Here is a 15147-nt window from a genome sequence, read left to right as displayed (position 1 = left end):
ACGCCTTTTAAATGCCTTCCTTCCACTGGATATAATGAAGGATAGGGGCACCTTCTTTGGGGGCTCATAGAATTGGACCCCTCGGTCCAATCCTTTTGAAACTTAGAAGGTATTTAAAGGGGAGGCACTGGATGCTATGCTGAAAATCTGGTGCTTCTACCTCAAAAAACAGCCCCCCCAGAATCCCAGATACCTGCAGATCAATTCTCCACTATGCCCTATGGGGAAAAAGGTTTCCATGGGAAATAACAGACATTTCCCTCCCCCTGCCCCACTTTCTGATAACCCTGAAGCAGGGGGAGGGCCTCCATACCAGGAGATCCCCTGCCCCCACCTGGGGATTGGCAACCCTATCAAAAAATATTCAAAAGTTCACGAGGGGCACCCATATGTTTCTCCTTCATTTCCCTCTTGAGAGTTCCGGCACCTTTTTCCAGAAAAAAAGCCCCGGTCAATACTTTTGATTAATCTCCAGCGTATGAAGATACACCTGGAGAAGGAAGTACGCCCCCCCCCCTCCCCACTCAACATTTGGCTTAGAAATTAAAACTCCCGCAAGATCATCCGCTTTCCTGCCGCTCTCCTGAAATCGTCTTGCAGCCGGCCCGGGAGAGGATAAGACATCTGCCCTGAGTTGCTTTGGGGAATACAAAAAAGAGAGAGAGAAAGAGACAAATCACAGTATTGGGCAGGTCGTATTGGGAGACTAAGCCCCCCTCAGTCTGGCTCACTCTCTGTTCCCTGTTGACTTGAAGACTCCCCGGCCCCGCAGAAGCGCCCTGTTCGAAGAGCCCTGCTTGGCTGGGGTTCCCTTCTTGTCCACGAAATTGCCCTTGGAGGGGTCCGGAGGCTCCGGAGGGCCGAAGGGGTCTTCGGTTCCCATGTGCTTTAAGGTCGTTTTCCCGAGAAGTTCCTTGAATACAGAATCCATGTTCCTGGCGACATCCTAGACATGAAGAGAGGGGTTAAAAAGAACTGGGCTAACCTTCTCTCGAGGCGAGGGCTTGGTTACAAGCGTTTAGACCGGGGGTGGCCAAACTGCGGCTCTGGAGGCACGTGCGGCTCTTTCCCGAATATTGTAAGAACATAAGAGAAGCCATGTTGGATCAGGCCAATGGCCCATCCAGTCCAACACTCTGTGTCACACAGGGGCCAAAAAACCCCAGGTGCCATCAGAAGGTCCCTCAGTGGGGCCAGGACATTAGAAGCCCTTCCACTGTTGCCCACCCCTCCAGCACCCAGAATACAGAGCATCACTGCCCCAGATAAGAGCAAGAGAGGCCATGTTGGATCAGGCCAATGGCCCATCCAGTCCAACACTGTGTCACACAATGGCCAATATATGTGTGTGTATACACACACACACATATGCTGTGGCTAATAGCCACTGATGGTCCTCTGCTCCATATTTTTATCCAATTCCCTCTTAAAGCTGGCTATGCTTGGAGCTGCCACCACCTCCTGTGGAAGTGAATTCCATGCGTGAATCACCCTTTGGGTGAAGAAGGACTTCCTTTTATCTGTTTTAACCTGACTGCTCAGCAATTTCACTGAATGCCCACGAGTTCTTGTATTGTGAGAAAGGGAGAAAAGGACTTCTTTCTCTACTTTCTCGATCCCATGCATAATCTTGTCAACCTCTATCATGTCACCCCGCAGTCGACATTTCTCCAAGCTAAAGAGCCCCAAGCGTTTTAACCTTTCTTCATAGGGAAAGTGTTCCAACCCTTGAATCATTCTAGTTGCCCTTTTCTGCACTTTTCCCAATGCTATATCCTTTTTGAGGTGCGGTGACCAGAATTGTACACAGTACTCCGAATGAGACCGCACCATCGATTTATACAGGGGCATTATGATACCGGCTGATTTGCTTTCAATTCCCTTCCTAATAATTCCCAGCATGGCATTGGCCTTTTTTATTGCAGTCGCACACTGTCTTGTGCGGCTCTTGAAGCCCCCCACCGCCCTGCCGGCCGGCTTGGAGAAGGCATTTGTCTCTAAGCCGCTTCTCCAAGCCAAGCCAGCTGGCAGCTTGGAGAATTCATGCAAAGTTAAACGCGCTTCCTTTCCTACTCTCTCTCCCTTCTGCTCCTGCATCTATTTCCCTTCCTTCCTTCCCTGCAGATCTCAAACATCTGACGTTCATGTCTTAGAGCTCTCAAACATCTGATGTTTATCCTCTGTTGTGATCCTCCTTGAGCCCGTTTACGGGAAAAGGCGGAATATAAGCCTGCTAAATAAATACATAAATAAAAATATGTGGCTTTTACACGAAGCAAGGTTGGCCAGTTCTGGTTTAGACTGCTCATCAAGTCATACTTGAGGAGCAAGGGGACTCATAAGAACATAAGAGAAGCCATGATGGATCAGGCCAATGGCCCATCCAGTCCAACACTCTGTGTCACATGAGAACATAAGAGAAGCCATGTTGGATCAGGCCAGTGGCCCATCCAGTCCAACACTCTGTGTCACACAGTGGCCAAAAAAATTCCTGAAAGAAGACTCTTGAAGGTCGATGTGGTTTAAGACAGTCTTTGAGAAACTGCGGATTCTCAATGCTAACTTGGACACTATGCAGGCCCAGGATGGTTTCCAATGCGTTTGCTTTGGTGTGAAACTGAAAAATCCATCAATCATTACCTTATCAACTTCCACCCGTTTGTCCATCAGCCCTTGCTTCTCAGAGTTGTTGCCACACCAGGGCCGTGGGGAAACTTCTGGCCTGGGCAAAACAAACAGCAAAGAGAAGCCTTGCCCTTAAAACGCCGACCTCTTGACGCGTCATTGCTTCTGAACGTCTCCACCGTTCTACCCACCACAGAGCATGACTTCATGATCTCTGTATGTCGAACGGTGAGAAGATCAGAGAAGTCATTACAAACAGGGTGTGGCCAGCTCTGGGTTAGAATAATAGAATCAGAGTTGGAGGGGATCTCCAGGGTCATCTAGCCCAACCCCCTGCGCAGTGCAGGAAATTCACAACTACCTCCACCCAGGGCCGGTGCATGGAAGTAGGCCAAGTAGGCGACCACCTAGGGCGCCACCCGGCCTAGGGGGCACCACCAGGCACCTCCTATCCCCAAGTGTGGTGTGTGTGCTTCTTGCAGCCTGCCTTCCACAATGGAAAGAAGGCTCCATGAAGCGCATTCACTGCCTTGCTGGTTTTGCATTCCCCGGGTCTGTAACAGAATGCGAAAACAGACAGTGCCTGGGCAGTGTGTTCCTTGGAGCCCAGCAGGGATAAATTAACCAATTGTAAAAGCTGAAGAAAAGCCAATTACAGCTTCTAAAAACTGGCTCCTGCTGAAGTTCTATGCTGCCATTAATCCTTCCTACTCTACTTTAACAGAGCCATAAGGTGGGAACCATAGCTCAGTGGTAGAGCATCTTTCTCACATGCACAAGGCCTTGTCCCTGGCACCTCCAACTAAAAGGATCACGTAGAAATGGTCAGGTGAAAGTCTTGTCCCTGGCACCTCCAGCTAAAAGGATCAAGTAGAAATGGTCAGGTGAAGGTCTTGTCCCTGGCACCTCCAGCTAAAAGGATCACGTAGAAATGGTCATGTGAAGGTCTTGTCCCTGGCACCTCCAACTAAAAGGATCACGTAGAAATGGTCATGTGAAGGTCTTGTCCCTGGCACCTCCAGCTAAAAAGATTAAGTAGAAATGGTCAGGTGAATGTCTTGTCCCTGGCACCTCCAGCTAAAAGCATCAAGTAGAAATGGTCATGTGAAGGTCTTGTCCCTGACACCTCAAGCTAAAAAGATTAAGTAGAAATGGTCAGGTGAATGTCTTCTCCCTGGCACCTCCAGCTAAAAGCATCAAGTAGAAATGGTCATGTGAAGGTCTTGTCCCTGGCACCTCAAGCTAAAAGGATCAAGTAGAAATGGTCAGGTGAATGTCTTGTCCCTGACACCTCAAGCTAAAAAGATTAAGTAGAAATGGTCAGGTGAATGTCTTCTCCCTGGCACCTCCAGCTAAAAGCATCAAGTAGAAATGGTCATGTGAAGGTCTTGTCCCTGGCACCTCAAGCTAAAAGGATCAAGTAGAAATGGTCAGGTGAATGTCTTGTCCCTGACACCTCAAGCTAAAAGGATCAAGTAGAAATGGTCATGTGAAGGTCCTGTCCCTGGCACCTCTAGCTAAAAGGATCAAGTAGAAATGGTCATGTGAAGGTCTTGTCCCTGGCACCTCTAGCTAAAAGGATCAAGTAGAAATGGTCATGTGAAGGTTCCGTCCCTGGAACTTCCAGTTAAAAAGATCAAGTAGAAATGGTCATGTGAAGGTCTTGTCCCTGGCACCTCCAGCTACAAGGATCAAGTAGAAACAGTCATGTGCAGGTCTTGTCCCTGGCACCTCCAGCCAAAAGGATCAAGTAGATATGGTCATGTGAAGTTTCCGTCCCTGGCACCTCCAGCTAAAAGGATCAAGTAGTATTCTCACAAATTTTATTGTTTAATCTCACAATTTAAAAAAATTAAAACGTAAAATTAAAAGCTGTACATTAAAATGTAAATCGTTTCAAGTTTCTTCACTTCTCCTACAATTCTGTTTTTAAAAAAAATTTCACGGGGGACGGGGGGCACCAGTGGGCGGCTTGCCTCTGGCACCAAAAACCCTCGCACCGGCCCTGCCTCCACCCCCCCCACACACACACAGCCAGTGACCCCTGCTCCATGCCCAGAAGATGGCCAAAAGAAAAAGAAAGCCCACCAGGATCCCTTGCCAATTGCCTGGAGAAAAACTGCTGCCTGACTCCAAATTGGTGATCAGTGTTTCCCTGGGCGTGTAAGAAATGGCCACATGTAAGAAAGGGTTGGGAATTACTGAAGATTTTGGGGGCAGAGCCTGGAGCGGAATGTCAACAGAGTACAGTGTCATGCAGACCACCCACCAAAGCAGCCATTTCCTCCAGGAAGAACTCTAACAGGTTAGTGAGACAAGATCTTCCCTTACAGCAGGGGTGGCCAACGGTAGCTCTCCAGATATTTTTTTTGCCTACAACTCCCATCAGCCCCAGCCAGCATGGCCAATGGCTGGGCCTGATGGGAGTTATAGTCAAAAAAACATCTGGAGAGCTACCGCTGGCCACCCCTGCCTTACAGAACCCATGCTGAGTCTTCCTTAATAACGCCTCCTCCAGGGGAACTGATCTTGGTTGTCTCAAAATCAACTGTAATAGCAGATCTCCAGGTGCCATCTGGAGGTTGGTGACCATAATTATTAGGTAAGATTCCTTTTTTGGGGGGCGGGGGAGTGGAGATTTGTACCACAATCCTAAACAGAGTGACACACTCCTAAACCCAGAGCCTTTTTTAAAAGCAGGAATGCCCAGGAACACAGCTCTGGCTGGCTTCGTGTCAGGGGATGTGGCCTAATATGCAAATGAGCTCCTACATAAAAAAGCCCTGCCTAAACCCACTGACTTCAAAAGATTTAGAAGGGTGTAACTTTGTTTAGGATTGCACGGCTAGTATGTCTTACTCTAGGAAAGAAAAGGTCCCCTGTGCAAGCACCAGTCGTTTTCGACTCCGGGGATGACATTGCTTTCACGTTTTCACGGCAGACTTTTTGACGGGGTGGTTTATGGCGGGGGGGGGGGGTGGCCCCGTGGCACAGAGTGGTAAAGCAGCAGTACTGCAGTACTGTGGTCTGAACTCTGCTCATGACCTGAGTTTGATTCCGGCGGAAGCTGGATTCAGGTAGCCGGCCCGAGGTTGACTCAGCCTTCCATCCTTCTGAGGTCGGTAAAATGAGTCCCCAGCTTGCTGGGGGGAAAGTGTAGATGACTGGGGAAGGCAATGGCAAACCACCCGGTAAAAAGTCTGCCGTGAAAACGTTGTGAAAGCAACGTCACCCCAGAGTCGGAAATCATGACGTCGAACCGGTGAGCGAGAGCGGACATGTTGGGTAGAAACCTGCATCGAAGACTCTCGGTACAGAGGGGAAACTCCAATGTCGCGAAAGGATCCTGCCTGAAGCAGAGACCGAGGATGCTCCTGAGGGAAAGCCAGAGGATCCGAACGTGGGTCGGGTTCGAGGATGTCAAACGGCATCACACTATGGACCCAGGGCGAACGAGATCGAACAGGGATGACCTCGACTGGAGCTGGAGAATGAGGTGTGAGATGAGGCATGTCGGAAATGACATCGGAGGGCGCCAAAAGCTCTGGTGGAACTTGAGGTTGGATCGGAGCCGAGTGGATAGAAACTGATGTCATGGCTGTTGAAAGAGTAGTCGAAGTGGTTGCCCTCGGAAAAGTCGTCGGAGTCGACCTTGTCGGATCGCGAGGTTTCTTCGAAGCTGAGACCGAAGGATCGGTGTGGTGAGACTTCTTCGAAGACTTATGGGTGGTGTCGGAGTGATTGGATGCTCTCTTGTTGGACTTATGCTTCTTAAGGGGTTGAGGAGCAGTCGAATCTCCCGCTCAAGGTGGGGGAGGCGGCGAATCAGAACTGGGCATGGCCCGGAGAGATTTTTTGAGCAGGAAACTCTGAAGTCTAGCCGCTCGATTTTTTCGCGCCTGTTACTGAAGTTGGCGCAGTGGGTGAGCTTCACCCGAGCAAAAAAGACAGTAAGAATGTCCGTCTGAAGTAGGAATTTTAGATGCACACCTCCGACACTTTTTGAAAGTAATTTTCCCTTCCATATGCCCGGGACAAGGGAGGGGAAGGGAGGGAAGAAAATACAGGGAAAGGAAAGCGCAGAAACAAGGGCTTTAAAAAAAAAAAAATTATAAGGACGAAAAAGACAGTAGAATGGAGGTAAAGAGAAAAAGAGAATACGATACCAAACAGGAGAAGACGAGCTGAGGAGAGAGGAACGCAGCAATGGAGGTGTTGTCCGGGCGGTGGAAAGGAAGAAACTGAGTGGGAGGGGCGCCTCCCACTCGCTCCGGGCATGCGCAGTCGATGCCTGCTCCCCAGGGTGAGCGGGAGAGAGCGCCAAAAAACGCTCTAGGCGAGCTATTGGAGACTCCGAGGTATGGATCCGTTGCCTGCGGCAAGACCCATGCGTGGGACTGCACAGAGACCACGATGAAGATCGACTGGTGCTTGCACGGGGGACCTTTCCTTTCCTTGCCCTTGCCTTACTCTAATTGTCTTACTCTAACCAGGTGTTTCTTATGAAACTTGGAACAAACCCCTCCCCGGGACTGTGCAACGTTGCGCTAGCCTGGGAAAAGGTCAGAGTCGCCCCTGCATATCTGTTTGGGGTGTGCTCTGTCTTCCCACCTTTACAGCCCTCAGCTGCAGACCCACGCACAACCGCCGCTCCTTCAGCGCCCTCTCACCTTTCAGTGGGGTGGAAGATCCTGGGCTGGACGGGTTGCAGGGGGAAGGGTAGGCGGCCCCCGTCCATGAATGGCGATGCCAGCTTGCGGATGGGGCTGCTCCCCCCGCGCTGACGACCCCCGACGCTTGCATCGGAATTCACCCGCAGCCTAAGAAAGGGAGAAGGAGTGACTGTTACGTAATACTTATGAATATACACATATATGCAAAGCTGCCTTGCACTGAATGAGACCCTGGGTCCGTCAAGGCCAGTCTTGTCTTCTCAGACTGGCAGTGGCTGTCCAGGGTCTCAGGTCAAGGTCTTTCCCGTCACCTCCTGCCTGGTCCTTTCAACTGGAGATGCCGGGGATTGAACCTGAAACTTTCTGCATGCCAAGTAGAAGCTCTGCCACTGAGCCAGGGTCTCAGGTCAAGGTCTTTTCCATCACCTCCTGCCTGGTCCTTTTAACTGGAGATGCCAGGAATTGAACCAGGGAGCTTCTGCCTGTCAAGCAGAGGCTCTGTCACTGAGCCAAGTCCCAGGCCAAGTTATTTCTCGTCACCTCCTGCCTGGTCCTATTATCTGGAGATGCTGGGATTGAGCCTGGGGCTTTCCGCATGCCAAGCAGAGGCTCTGCCACTGAGCCAGGGTCTCAGGTCAAGGTCTTTCCCATCCCCTCCTGCCTGGTCCTTTTCACTGGAGATGCCGGGGATTGAACCTGGGACCTTCTGCATGCCAAGCAGAGGCTCTGCCACTGAGCCAGGGTCTCAGCTCAAGGTCCTTCTCATCACCTCCTGCCTGGTCCTTTTCACTGGAGGTGCCAGGGATTGAACCTGGGACCTTCTGCACACTGAGCAGAGGCTCTGCCAGTGAGCCACGACCCCTCAGGGATCCATCTCTATGGAGGCAGCCATTTCCAGGTCGGAAGTGAGCAATTCATACAAGGATCTTCCACCACCCATCAACATTCTTGCAAAAAGGATAAGTGTCCAGTAGCACCTTAAAGGTGAACAAAACTTGTGGCAGGGTGTGGGCTTCCACGAGTCACTGTTTGCTTCTTCAGACATCTGTGAGCAGTGACTCACAAAAGCTTATCCTCTACCACAAATTTCGCTAGTCTTTCCGCTGCTACCGAACTCTTACTGTTTTCTACTCCTACAAGCTAATGGATTAACGTGGTGACCCGTCTTGCGAAAAGCAGGGCTTTTTTTGTAGCAGGAACTCCCTTTGCATAATAGACCACAAACCCCTGATGTAGCCAATCCTCCCAGAGCTTCCAGGGCTCTAAGTACAGGGCCTACTGGAAGCTCCAGGAGGATTGGCTACATCAGGGGTGCATGGCCCTGGGGCGGAATTCTAGCAGAAACTCCTTTGCATATTAGGCCACACACTACTCATGCAGCCAATCCTCCAAGAGATTACAGGGCTCTTCTTCCAGGGCCTACTGTAAGCTCCAGGAGGATTGGCTACATCAGGGAGGTGCGGCCTAATATGCAAAGGAGTTCCTGCTACGAAAAAAGCCCTGTCGAAAAGAATATTCTTCTCACCTGCTAGAAGTTTCAGAATGAGGGTCATCGAGGGACAGGACGGTGTCAATCTCCAGTTTGGAGCTCCGGGGGCTAGATTGTTTCTCGCTGCCAAGGAAAGGGGGCGACAACAAAATGTGTTAAAGGCAGACTTTTCTGGCCTAGCTCAGTACGTTTCCACAGTCACCTTTATAGAGAGTTCACAGATGTGGAGCTTCTTTGAGATTTTGTAAGGCTGAGAAGACATAAATTGCAGGCCAAACTTATCTTCTTCCACAGAACGTCTCCTGGTTTCACTGTTCACTGATCGGACGGCCCTACTTCAGCATCCCAAAGTGTGGGATTCGAGTCCAAGAGCGCCTTAAAGATCAACGAAATTTTCCAGGGTGGAAACTTTCGAGAATTAAAACTCCCTTTGTTAGATGATCCACTGGGACCTGGGGGGTGGCAACCCTATCAGAATCTATGGCAGGGATGGTCAAATTTGCTTAACGTAAGAGCTGCACAGAATAAACATCAGATGTTTGAGAGCCGCAAGACAGGAAGAAGAAGATGCTAATGATGATATTGGATTTATATCCCGCCCTATACTCTGAATCTCAGAGTCTCAGAGTGGTCACAATCACCTTTACCTCCCCACCACCACCACAGACACCCTGTGAGGTGAGTGGGGCTGAGAGAGCTCTCCCAGGAACTGCCCTTTCAAGGACAACCTCTGTGAGAGCTACGGCTGACCCAAGGTCATTCCAGTAGCTGCAAGTGAAGGAGTGGGGAATTAAACATGGTTCTCCCAGATAAGAGACCACAAACTCAACCACTACACCAAACTGGGAAGGAAGGAAGGAAGGAAGGAAGGAAGGAAGGAAGGAAGGAAGGAAGGAAGGAAGGAAGGAAGGAAGGAAGGAAGGAAGGAAGGAAGGAAGGAAGGAAGGAAGGAAGGAAGGAAGGAAGGAAGGAAGGAAGGAAGGAAGACAGATGGGGGAAGGAGAAGGGAAGGTAGAAAGAAAGCAACTTTAACTTTAAACAGATTCTCCAAGCTACTGGCTGGCTTGGCGAAGTGTTTTGAAGAGTCAAACGTCTTCTTCAAGCCAGCTGATGTGGTAGTAGGGGATTCAAGAGCCACACAAGATGTGTGGAAGAGCCATATGTGGCTCCCAAGCCACAGTTTGGCAACCTCTGACCTATGCCATATCAATCCAGGCAACAAACATGAGGAAGATCATTTTGAATGCTCCCCTAAGTCAAGAGATTTCCCTGCATGTGGGAACTGAGCAGCGCCCAGGGGAAGTTTCTCAGTCATCTCTCTCCCATGTTATGTTACTTTCAAATAAATGTTTTAAAATATTTTAATAGGGCAGGGGTAGCCAACGGTAGCTCTCCAGATGTTTTTTGCCTACAACTCCCATCAGCCCCAGCCATTGGCCATGCTGGCTGGGGCTGATGAGAGTTGTAGGCAAAAAAAACATCTGGAGAGCTACCGTTGGCCACCCTTGTAATAGGGCATCTCCCACCTATGTCTGATACAGTACAGTCCGTTCTACTTCTTCACTATTAAAGCACTTCCTTCTATTGTAGGAGTCTCCAATGTGGTGCCCACCAACCCCTTTCCTGCTGCCCGCTGAGTGTTTTTAGAAAGTAGGTGGGGCAAGGTGGGGCTTTTGCCAATTAAGGCTTCTGGTTGGCTACTGGAGATTTGATTGGCTGTGCAGTAGCTCCAACAGCACAAGGATCTTCCCAGAAGGTAAGCTGCAGCAGCCATTGTAAGGCTGGTTCCGTCTCCTGAGGTAGCCATTTTGTGGCTGCACTCATCATGTGGTGTCAAGATTCTAAAGGTGCCCGCAGGCTGAAAAGGGTGGGGATCCCCCACTCTACTGCATGTGTATAACCAGGCCTGGCTCGGCTGTTTTTCAGATTCATTTAAGATTGACACAGGGTGAAAAAGGAACATTTAAAAAAACCATAGCCTAAATGCGTCGCTCACCTGTTGGGTAAGGTAATGGGAGGCACCAGCCCCCGGTTGCCCCCGCGCTCGCCTCGCCACCAGCCACCGGCCACCGTTCGCGGAGGCACAAACCGATCTTCCTGCTGAGCTATGGAGCCTGAGCGGGGCACGGAGTCGGATTGGGAGTCACACTCTGGGAGGACAAGAAGACACAAGCCCAGAAGGTCAGCCTGTCTCACGCGGTCTAAAACAGGGGTGTCAAACATGCGGTTTGTGGGCCGAATCAGGCCCCCAGAGCGCTCCTATCAGGCCCCCGAGCAACTGGCTGTCATCTAATAATAATAATAATAATAAATTTTATTTCTATCCCGCCCTCCCCACCTCGGCAGGCTCAGGGCGGTTAACAACATTTCATAAAAACATATAATGGTTAAAACTTTTACATTTAACAATATAAAACAGTAACATTAACTTAATAACATTAAAACAATCCAGTAAGTGCAGTTATTCAGCGGTGTGGTCTTAACCGCATTGGCGGGTGCTTAATTGCCGATCTTCTTAACAGTCCAGGTATGCAAGTTTTAAAAGGGCGGTCTTGCAGGCCCTGCGGAACTGGTCAAGGTTCCGCAGGGCCCGCACCTCCTCGGGGAGTCGGTTCCATAGGGTAGGGGCCGCGACTGAAAATGCCCGTACCCTAGTATTCTGATATTTAGTCTCCCTCGGCCCGGGGATGGTCATTAGATTTTTCCCAACTGATCTCAGTGCCCTCTGGGGTTCATACGGGGAGAGACGGTCCCTCAGGTAGGTAGGTCCTCGGCCATATAAGGCTTTAAAGGTAATGACCAACACTTTGTACTGGACCCGGTATATGATCGGCAGCCAGTGCAGTTCACGTAGCCTCGGCTGTATATGTTCCCGTTTTGGGAGTCCCAACAACAGCCTGGCCGCCGCGTTCTGCACTAACTGCAGTCTTTGAGTCCGGCACAAAGGTAGCCCCAAGTAGAGGGCATTACAGTAGTCCAATCTTGAGGTGACCGTTGCATGGATCACTGTTGCGAGGTCCCGGCGCTCAAGGAAAGGGGCCAACTGCCTTGCCCGCTTCAGATGGAAGAATGCTGACTTGGCAGTGGCTGCTATCTGGGCCTCCATCGATAGTGAAGGCTCCAGTAAAACACCCAGGCTCTTTACCTGGCGCGCTGCTTTCAATGGCGCGCCATCGAAGACCGGGAGAGCTATTTCCCTTCCCAGAGCGCCGCGACCCACGCAAAGGACCTCTGTCTTCGCTGGGTTCAGCTTCCTTCTCCCTCTCTCTTGCTTCCTTCTGCATCACAGCTTGCTTTGCAAGGCTTGCTCAATTGCTCAGGAGCCACAGAGCAAAACCTCTATTTTCTCCACTGGCTGAGGCTCCTCCCTTGAGGAGGAAGGGGGGGAGGAATAGCTTGCTTTGCCAGGCTCTCTCAATTGCACAGAAGAGCTACTCAGCCAAGCCTCTCTTCCTTCTATTGGCTGAGGCTCCCCCACCACCAAGAGAAGGAAGGAAAGAGCCAGAACTTCCTTTGCCCAGCTCCCAGAATCCCATGGGAGAAATACAAACAAAGCACCTTTAAGATCAATGAGTGCTAATGTTTTAAGCATGTAAATAGGTACACACATGGCCCAGCCCAACCCAACACGGCCTGGCCCAACGAGGTCTAATTTATGTCAGATCTGGCCCTCATAGCAAATGAGTTTGACACCCCTGGTCCAAAACTTCAGGTGTGACCAGAACAGCACACAGTCTTGTGATTGTGGTCACGTCGCGATTTTATGTAACAGTGAAGACGTTGGCCATTTTGTTTGCGGCCTTTTGGAAATCTACAGTGATAGAAGAGTCTTTGAAAATTATCTTTGCATCTTCGGAAGGATTTGTGAAGGATTTTGATTGCGCTGGAAGAAGCATCAGTGAAACGTGGTCTGGAATATCGCCGGTCTATCCGTTGCTGGAAGCTGGAACCAGGAGGTTGGATCATAATTGTATCTTTTGGGAGTTCTAAATAGCCTTTTCTGGAACAGAGACATCATCTTTTTATATAGGAATGGACTGAATTACTACTGGAGTCTCTGTTCAGCCAGTTTGGTGTAGTGCGGGGGTGGCCAAGGGTAGCTCTCCAGATGTTTGGGGTTTTTTTGCCTACAACTCCCATCAGCCCCAGCCAGCATAGTCAATGGCTGGGGCTGATGGGAGTTGTAGGCAAAAAAACATCTGGAGAGCTACCCTTGGCCACCCCTGGTGTAGTGGTTAAGTGTGTGGACTCTTATCTGGGAGAACTGGGTTTGATTCCCCACTACTCCACTTGCAGCTGCTGGAATGGCCTTGGGTTAGCCATAGCTCTGACAGAGGTTGTCCTTGAAAGGGCAGCTGCTGTGAGAGCTCTCTCAGCCCCATCCACCTCACAGGGTGTCTGTTGTGGGGGGAGAAGATATGGGAGATTGTAAGCCGTTCTCTGATTCAGAGAGAAGGGTGGGGTATTAATCTGCAATTCTTCTTCTTATCTGGAAGAACTGGGTTTGATTCCCCACTCCTCCACTTGCACCTGCTGGAATGGCTTGGGTTAGCCATAGCTCTGACAAAGGTTGTCCTTGAAAGGGCAGCTGCTGTGAGAGCTTTCTCAGCCCCACCCATCTCACAGGGTTTGATTCCCCACTCCTCCACTTGCACCTGCTGGAATGGCCTTGGGTCAGCCATAGCTCTGGCATGAGTTGTCCTTGAAAGGGCAGCTGCTGTGAGAGACCTCTCAGCCCCACCCACCTCACAGGGTTTGATTCCCCACTCCTCCACTTGCACCTGCTGGAATGGCCTTGGATTAGCCATAGCTCTCACAGAGTTGTCCTTGAAAGGGCAGCTGCTGTGAGAGCCCTCTTCAGCCTCAGCCACCTCACAGGGTGTCTGTTGCGGTGGAGGAAGGGAAAGGAGATTGTAGGCCGCTCTGAGACTCTGTCCTTGAAATGGCAGCTTCTGGGAGAGCTCTCTCAGCCCCATCCACCTCACAGGGTGTCTGTTGTGGGGAGGAGAAGATAAAGGAGATTGTAAGCCGCTCTGAGTCTCTGATTCAGAGAGAAGGGTGAGGTATAAATCTGTAGTCTTCTCCTGGATGCCTCTTTTTGTAGAGCTTTCCATTTAGGCGTTACACTGCTTGTGAAGTTGCAAAACTGACCACCAAACAATACACACCATTTAGAATAATTTTTTATGTTTCACGGAGGCTATGATTACACGGAGGCTTGTGCTTTTTTTATCCTTGCCAGGGACAGCAATGAATTCGCCCATTTAGTTGCCATTGCAAACCCTGCCGGGAAGAGAGCTTCCTGCTGTTTGCTATGCCAAAACCGCAGGGGCGAAAGATGACTGCACACCTTGTGGACAAAACCGAGGAATTCAAGCTTCCACCAACTCGGCGATCCTGACGAGGAGCCCCAAGGTGGTGCCCATGGGTGTCACGGCGACTGCCTGCTGGCTCCTTTCTCGGTGCCCGTCAAGTGGGCAGGGCCAGGTGTACTTTTGCCCAGCGAGACTTGCGACCCTTCACTCCAAGAGCAGCTTACAATCTCCTTCCCGTTCTCTCCCCACGAGCTCTGTGAGATCGGTGGGATTCAAAGAATTCTGAGAGAACAGTGAATGGCCCAAGGTCACCCAGCTGGCTTTTATGCGGAGGAGTGGGGAATCAAACCTGGTTCTCCAGTTTACAGTCTGCCACTCTTCACCACTACACCATGTAAATAGGTTGAACCAGGCCTCGGATTCAGCAGGAGCTCACCTAAGCGCCGCTCCTGAACGTTTCTGGAGCCTTCCAACTCCCCCTCCTCCCCTGCCTTCCTTTTGTCGGGCCATTGAATAAGCCGGTGCAGCTGCATAATCCCTAGCTTTTCGGAGGACTGCCTGAGAGCGGGAAGTTAGATAGCCAGCCAAGAACAAGGAGCTTTGCCACGCCCCCAGCGGCCTTTCTTAAGAGGTATCCCGGTAGGCAGCCGTGTTGGTCTGAAGCAACTAACACTAACAAACACAGATCCCTGAGTCCACTTGCGGAGAGGGCGGGATATAAATGTAAAGTAATAAATAAATAAATAAATTTGTGATTCTTTTAATCTGCTAAAAACATTCCCATGATTCCACACTGCCCACTTATATTAAGAACTGCTGCTTCCATTCCCATTTGGTCTGATGAAGTCTGCTTAAGAGCATACGAAAGCTGACATTCTGAACAAAACTTAGTTGGTCTTAAAGGTGCACTTGTCTACTGCTTTGTTCTATTTCTTAAGATGTGGAGAAGCCTGCGCTTTTCCCCTTGCTGCTGCAATGGACACCGGAGGTCAGTTCAGCTCTGCATCTCTTCTCACTGTGGGAGGAGGGGTGCGGCCAAGAGAGG

General features: G+C 50.3%; 1 protein-coding gene across 2 annotated transcripts in view; it reads right to left on the bottom strand.

The window, feature by feature from the left end:
• Positions 1-727: 727 nt before the first annotated feature.
• The window catches only part of ARHGAP4 (Rho GTPase activating protein 4), a 97574-nt gene continuing 83154 nt past the window's right edge, over positions 728-15147 (bottom strand). For both annotated transcript variants that reach the window (XM_060252335.1, XM_060252336.1), the window contains exons 19-23: positions 10784-10937; positions 8824-8910; positions 7296-7445; positions 2641-2722; positions 728-946 (exon numbers count right to left, since the gene is read on the bottom strand). In XM_060252335.1, the coding sequence (XP_060108318.1) occupies positions 728-946; positions 2641-2722; positions 7296-7445; positions 8824-8910; positions 10784-10937 (692 nt within the window). The remainder of the gene's footprint in view (positions 947-2640; positions 2723-7295; positions 7446-8823; positions 8911-10783; positions 10938-15147) is intronic.

Source organism: Heteronotia binoei, chromosome 13, assembly GCF_032191835.1.
Source record: "Heteronotia binoei isolate CCM8104 ecotype False Entrance Well chromosome 13, APGP_CSIRO_Hbin_v1, whole genome shotgun sequence".
Classification (NCBI taxonomy): domain Eukaryota; kingdom Metazoa; phylum Chordata; class Lepidosauria; order Squamata; family Gekkonidae; genus Heteronotia; species Heteronotia binoei.
Note: the sequence above shows the minus strand (reverse complement) of the source record. Positions and strands in the feature narration are given on the sequence as shown.